This window comes from Erpetoichthys calabaricus, chromosome 11, assembly GCF_900747795.2.
Source record: "Erpetoichthys calabaricus chromosome 11, fErpCal1.3, whole genome shotgun sequence".
NCBI classification, from domain to species: Eukaryota; Metazoa; Chordata; class Cladistia; order Polypteriformes; family Polypteridae; genus Erpetoichthys; species Erpetoichthys calabaricus.
Window position 1 is genome coordinate 61,291,826 of NC_041404.2, and position 7,519 is coordinate 61,299,344.

Sequence of the window (7,519 nt, forward strand, 5' to 3'; positions counted from 1 at the left end):
TCTACAGTTTAAATGAACAGGATTGACAAAGTGTGACAAAGAGAGACCTGAAAACACTCATCTACTGACACAGGCGTCATAGTGGGTTTGAGAAAGGGTATTAATTATTTTGGGCCCATGCATCGGAGCCTGGAATGAAAATTTTGTTTTTCGGGAGGAAGGGGCCCACAAAGACCCTGAGTTCTGTGCCACCCTCCTGTCCACCGACTGTCTCCATCTAAAATGATAAAACTTGAGAGAATCTGCAGAGAAGAATGGCCGAAAATTCCCCAGTCCAGGTGTGCAATGCTTGCCATGCCAGACTCAAGAAGACTCCAGGCTGGAATAGTTATTTCGGTACTGAGTAAAGGGTCTGAATATGCGTGTCAATTTGACATTTCAGTTCTTTATTTTAGATAGAGTTTGAGCATGGGAAAGGAGCTATGTAAATACAATATATGAATTAAACGTATTATTATTATTATTATTATTTTAATTTTTTTTTCTGTGGTGGGCTGGCGCCCTGTCCGGGGTTTGTTTCCTGCCTTGTGCCCTGTGTTGGCTGGGATTGGCTCCAGCAAACCCCCGTGACCCTGTAGTTAGGATATAGCGGGTTGGATAATGGATGGATGAATTATTATTTTTACTGAATGACTTTGCGTTGCGCCCCACAGTCTGGCTTCAATGACTCCGAACATAAGATCACTGAGTCGAAGCGGCACGGACTGTAGTGCAGAACGGTTAACGGGATCGCTGCATAACTAAAGGCCAGGCGCCGACCGCTTTGTCATTTCTCACATCAAATAAAGCGCACCCAGCAGAGTTTTATTGGATTATAAACACAATAGCCTTCTGTAATTGACACCCGTGGAGTTCTAGACCGTCCTTAATATACATAACGTCATTGGACAGAAAAGGGGCGGAGCATGCCTACGGAGTTTTTTTTTTTTTTTTTTTCCCGGATGTGCCGCATTATAAATGGAGAGTCCCACTTGGGTGACCAGTCTAAGTCTGACACAGACACGAAACAAGTTGAGATGTCTGCAACGCGCTTCCTGTTGCTGGCCGCCGTCTGCTTTTGCCTCTCAGGTGAGTGACGAGCTTACGCAGTTCGCGTCATTCTCGAAATATTCGGGTTTGTGACAAATAGATGACAGTAATTAAGAAGCAGCGCGTGAAGTGGGCTTAGGGCTTAGAATTAACGGTGTGATGAAATGAAAAACAAACGAGTAAAGCGCATACGTTTTGAAGAGTTAATAATAATAATAATAATAGTAATAATTCATTACATTTATATAGCGCTTTTCTCAGTACTCAAATCGCTATCCACACAGGGAGGAACCGGGATGGTGCGGTGGTAATTCTGCCCCACTGATAAGACCGAGTTTGCTTTTTTAACTTACGAACAGCAGCTGGTCAGGTCCCCCGGGTTTGATTCCATGCAGGTGAGTACTGATCACGAACCCCACCCAATCTCGAAATCGATCCAACAATGCCGTTATAAGAGTGCGGCTGCGCTTTCTTTTGGTCACCAGCCATGGCAGGTACACTCTTAAAAATAAAGGTGCCAGACAGTGAGGTTCTTCAGGACAATGTCATAGGGGAACCATTTTTGTTTGCTAAAAGACTCATCCACTCGAATGCTCCAGAAAGAACCTTAATTAATTTAGATCCGTAATAAGACTCCATAAATAAATAGAGGGTAACAAATTTGTGAAATGACGAAATGATACGTGATTTAAATAGGACTCTCGCTGCATACAATGGCACAGGCTACACCCATGTTTTCGTCATCTGTTATTGTCCTAATAGGTATACATTAAAGATTTCAGGGTTTATTTTCTACATATTAAGAAGATTTTCAAAGCAGAAAGAACCAACTTCAAATAAGGAACCCTTCCCAAAATGCAATGGTGCTTTGTCAAGCAAAGATTCTGCAAAGAAAACACAACCCAGTACAGAACCATAAAAGAACGAGTATTCTTAGGCGTGTATAACGAGGCCGATCCTTTAGTTTTGTATGTCGCCTTTGTCCAAGGTAATTTATAATATCAGGAGACGCTATGCTATAGTGGACATTGCATTTATTTTGTACTGTGAACAGATTAAGGGGTCGTCCGATCAGTCGTAGCCTGGACATGAAGCGCCAGCGTTCTGCGGCTGAAGTGCACTTTTTATAAAAATGACTGATCGGTGTGTGACGCAGCAGTCAGCTAACCACACCCGGCGTCTCAGTCCTTTCCCTTTCTCCTTTTGTCACCTTACTTTGTTTTTTCAGTGTTCGACGAGTTTTACACCTCAGTAAAGTTATCCCGTTATTTTGATTGGGACAATGAAGTGGCGCAGCGTGACGACAAATGGAGGCTCTCAGGGATGATTCGCATTCCACTACCTTTACTGCCGGAGTGGCTTCAGGGGACCTCTGGGGTAGGGACGAAGGGGACACGGGAAGGAAATGAAGTCTTAGGAGCCGACAGGACTCACCAACCCAACCATGGACCCGTTTGATGGTTCGCTGTGCTGCTGTAAAACGAACGGAGGCGTTCGGGAAGTAATTTGATGCAGAAGGAGTTTTGAAATTGAGCAATTATGGCTTTGACGGTAATTTAATTTTAAAAGTAAATCGAAGACTTGGAGTGGTAAATTCAAATAAACTGTTAAGATTTTATTAATATTATTGTGTAGTGGTCACGGCCTGTTATATAGCCAAATATCGAATTGTAATGATTTCCACAAAAGTTTCCATAAATAAATAAACAAAGAAACAAATAAATAAATAAGGACTACAGATAGATCTATATGAAAGGTACAATCATATAGGCAGGTATGAAGGTTGTTATATAATATACTGATAAACAAAACAAATTACATATTACAGATGGATATGCATGGCGCTATATAACATATATGAAGATGTGGAAGCTATTTAACATTTAAGTAAATATAAAAGACACCATAATATACAAGTCCATCTGACAAGTACTGCAAAATAGCTAGATATGAAAGGCACCATATAATAGATAGATAGATATGAAAGGCACTATATGATAGATAGATAGATAGATAGATAGATAGATAGATATGAAAGGCACTATACAATAGATAGATAGCTAGATGAAAAGCACTATATGATAGATAGATAGATAGATAGATAGATAGATAGATAGATGATATGAAAGGCACTATATGATAGATAGATAGATAGATAGATAGATAGATAGATAGATAGATAGATAGATAGATAGATAGATATGAAAGGCACTATATAAGAAAGGTAGACAGATAAAACATTTTGGTTTCTAAGAATAAAAATAAAAATAAACAGGTGTCCAGATGTTATCATCTTTCCATTTTCCACCTAACATTGCATTTCCACAGAGAGCCTCTGCAGATTTGGGCACAAGGTGTTGCCCCCCGTGGCTGACGGTGTACACACCCATCACAGAGTCCATTCACACACACACACAGTACAGAGATGTCCAGCAGTGTAACAAGTCCCCTCATTTGTGAGATGCGTGAGAGGAGCCTGCAGACAAACCCACCGAGACGGCACACAGACACTGACCAGGCGTGGGAGTTCCGGCTTTGGATGTGGGGTCTGTGAGACCACAGTGCTGGCTGCTGCTCCACCATTCCTTTAATGTCATTGCCCTTCTTCATCTTGTCACTTTACTGGCCACCTTGTCCATCAGCACAACTGCTTCTGTGTTTCTTCTGGGTGATCTCCTGGACAGAATGTCAGCTGCTCGGGGGCACACAAGGGGGTTGGTGGAGAGGAGCCCACTGAGATGCTTGTGCTTGTGTGGTCCATCAGTTCAGTTGTCCATTTACAGCCCCTCCTTTACAAAGGATGGCATCGACAGCCACAATGGCTGATAGGGTTATAGGTTCTTAACAACAAGACCTCCTGCCTCTGCTCCCCCTGAATGCTTGTTGATGAAAGTGGACGAGGATTTGTATTCCTTTCAGATGCTTCGCTGATTATTTGCCGTCTTTTCTCCCACAGCCTTGACCATCAGGGCAGATGTCCCCCCAGGTGTAATCCAGGTAAGGGTCTCCTCAAGTTGTCTCCTTCAGTGCCCGGCACTTACATCTACCTAACCTTCTGCTCTCCATTCTTGTAGCCTCAGTGTGACTCGTACCCGCTGCCTGGCTGCCCAAAGAACCTTGATCCAGTGTGTGGCACCGATGGCCAGACCTACAACAACGAGTGCTTGGTGTGTTTGGAGAACCTGTAAGTGTTAACTTCTTTAAAAGAGCGTTTAAACCAGGCGTTTAGCAAACCAAGTGGAGTGTTTAGGAAACTTAAGCAGAACAGGTTTGTCATTTTATATAGCGCCCTGCCATCTTGAAATCCATTGGAAGTCTGCCTGATTTCTTTATTTTAGGACCTGGCAGTGAGGTGACCTACTCAGGTTCACACAGGCAGGCCATGACAGGGAGTGAACACACAAACCTACGATTTATATAGTGCCTTAAAATAGTGAAATCCATCTACCAAGGCACAATAGCAGGTAAAGCGCAGTAGGGTGGGTTCTTAATTACGGGCCCTGCAGATAAAATGCCTCATTCAGGTGTTCATAGGAAGTCCACATCATGGAGTGAAAAGGCTTATAATTTCATATAGCGCCTTTTCATAGTGGACACAATTTTGAGTGAGATTTTCAGATAGCAGAGATGTTTTCTTGGAGATGATGTGACCCACCAAGGACCACAATGTAACTCCATGACTGGAATTGAAAAGGCAAGCTTACCCTTTTATATAACGTCTTTCCTTAGTTTGTGTAGTGCTGCTGAATTTTGGCCTCACATCTCAAGGCCAGATGTTGTCCGTGTGATGGTGGTAGTGGTTCATCTTCACTCTGTCCACATGGGTTTTCATTCCACATCCACAAAGATGTGCAGATTAGGTTGACCGGTGATTCCAAACTGCCCGTTGTATCAGTGTGATGGGCCCTGTGAAGGACTTGTGCCCTGCATTAGTGTCACTGGGATCTCCTCCAGGTTTGAGGACGATGTGATGTGACCCTTACAAAGTGACCTCAGAACTCGGTAGGTGAAGCAATTGTGCATTGTGAGCCTCAGCAGCTGAAAAGAGTCACCAGGACCCCGCAGGGATGGTGGCTGTGCCTACGTTTTTTTGATTTTATATACAAGGTGACTTCCACCCCAAGGTAGTCTTTGGTTAAAGCGCACTAATATCCGTACGTCAACAATCTGCTCTTACTGAGGAAGTGGACGACTTAGGAGCACACAGGAGACAAGCGGTGAGGACCACATACGCCACTCACAATTCCATATAGTGCCTTTTCGAGGGTTTCACTAGCATATCGATCAGACCAAGATGTGTCCTCATGGGGTTAGGATGAAAGAGAGTCAGGGATGAAAATACAGAAAAAAAATCATAAGTGAAATATTAGAATTGTCCTTATCAATGGAGGCATAAGCTGCTCCTGTCACGTGTCCGATGAGATTTGGGCTCATGTGTGCCAATCAACATGCGACACATTGCCATTCTCCACCACCAGGACTACCTGACTTTGAAACTCCCATCTCCCTAAATATTATTATTATTATTATTATTATTATTATTATTATTATTATTATTAAGTCTTCACATTCATGTATAGCTTTCTTGCTACTCAAAGCGCTTTACATAGGGAGTGGGGAGCCACGTCAGCCACCACCAATGTGCAGCACCTACCTGGAGGAGGCAACGGCAGCCATTTTGTGAGAGAGTGCTCACCACACATTAGCTGTTGGTGATAGATATGAAAGGCACTATATGATAGATAGATCCATAGATAGATAGATAGAAGCACAAGTGTCTGTGTGTCTGTCTAGCTGCTGTGTCTCTGCTCTCCAACAGATGGTGCACCATTAATGTTAGCATTGCTATACTAGTTGTGGTACACATCTAAGCCGAGTTGAAGTCTAAGTAATCAACATAAATCTTAGTGTTAAAGTTTGCAGTGTAGTTTGTCCATCCAGCTGCTGTGTTTCTGTTAAATACCATTTTGTGCAGGAATACAAAAAGCAGTGCTAACATTACTGGTGCGCCATCTGTTGGAGAGCAAAGACACAGCATCTAGACAGACACACAAACACTTGTGCTTCTATCTATCTATCTATCTATCTATCTATCTATCTATCTATCTATCTATCAATAAACTGCACTGCAAACATTAACACTAAGGTCTATGTTGATTACCTAGAGTTCAACCCAGGTTTGAAGGGTACCACAGCTAGTATATATGCTATGTACCAACCACAAGCATTACCTGATGGGTGACCACCCAAATAATGAGATTGTGTGTATATATATATATATATATATATATATATATATATATATATATATATATATATATATATATATATATATATATATATATATATATGTATAGAGTGGGGACATGTCCAGTTTGTGCCACACATTAATATTTAATGTCATTAATTTTTGCTCTACGTTCTGATAAACGTGTTTGAAGTGCCCTGCGTTCAGAGTGATTCATCATCAGGTTATTGGCACAGCTCTCTGTTTCTTGATCCTCTCTTTCATCCTAACCCTCCATTTCACAGATTTTTCCCTTTTGACTTTGGTGTATCCATCTTGAAGCCCCTTTAGTGTCCCCCATGTTTCCACCGGTTGTCCCAGACAGGCTGGCTGTTAACCCTTTTATAGCATCTTTCAGGGTGACTCGTGCAGCAGGTTGCTGGCTGGTCACAGTCAATTCCTTGATTTACACTGAGATCTCAGGCAGGTCATGTGATTGGCACTGTGGTCCGGCGTGCCCGCTGTGTTCATGGTCACCCACACTATTTTTATCATTATTACTCACTTCTGTCCTTGTTTGTCATGAGAGTCCAGTGTCACTTAGCATTTTGTTTCTCACATAATTTGATTAGGGAGATACAGTATAAACACTGTCACAATATCCCATAATATGCCACATATTGACCCGCCATACGTAATGCTTTTCCTGTCATTGTGTGTGAGCAGCGGTCACCTGATCCAGAGGCACTGCAGGTGTCCCCTTCCCAGGCCTGCCTGTGACAACATGAGGCGTGCTGGGGGGGCCGAGCGTGACCCTTCAAGTGTCTCGAGTGTTTGATGACGGCAGCCTCATGAACGTTCTGTCTTGTCTCACTGGTTTTCTGTCTTTCCTTTACAGACACAGGGAGGATCCGATCTTCATTGTCAAACGGAACGCATGCTGAATCCACGGACGGACACCTGAGGGTCTGCTGATCTTCACAAGCTCCCCTTTGCAACCCCCCCTGCAGGGCCCTGCGTCCTCTCAAATCTCAAATAAACATTTGCTTCTGGAATGAACTCCAACCCTGGGCTTGTGTTTTTTTTTTTGAGTTTGTGTTTTTCTCTCATATTCATCCAAAGCGACTTCCAAATCACCACTGCATAACACAGTTCTTTCTAGAGTGTAAATCCTGGCCGATGTAATGGAGGTGCTGAATAATTGGACTCAACTCTTTGTAGAATGTGCAGTCGCCACAGGCTGTAGGATAAGAATAGTCAGGA

The 7,519-nt window shown here is 42.8% G+C and overlaps 1 protein-coding gene across 1 annotated transcript; it reads left to right on the top strand.

Annotated features, from left to right (window-relative positions):
* The first annotated feature begins 926 nt into the window (after positions 1 to 926).
* LOC127529652 (serine protease inhibitor Kazal-type 1-like) lies at positions 927 to 7,315 on the top strand. Its single transcript, XM_051933902.1, has 4 exons — positions 927 to 1,068; positions 3,986 to 4,026; positions 4,104 to 4,213; positions 7,155 to 7,315. Exons 1-4 carry the CDS (start codon positions 942 to 944, stop codon positions 7,198 to 7,200), a joined length of 324 nt encoding a protein of 107 aa, XP_051789862.1. The 5' UTR covers positions 927 to 941; the 3' UTR covers positions 7,201 to 7,315.
* Positions 7,316 to 7,519: the final 204 nt, after the last annotated feature.

Coding starts and splice junctions, on each gene's coding strand:
- LOC127529652 (XM_051933902.1), top strand. CDS start 942: ATGTGCCGCATTATAAATGGAGAGTCCCACTTGGGTGACCAGTCTAAG. Junction 4,027..4,103: donor TCCCCCCAGGTGTAATCCAG/GTAAGGGTCTCC, acceptor CCATTCTTGTAG/CCTCAGTGTGACTCGTACCC. Junction 4,214..7,154: donor TTGGTGTGTTTGGAGAACCT/GTAAGTGTTAAC, acceptor TTTCCTTTACAG/ACACAGGGAGGATCCGATCT.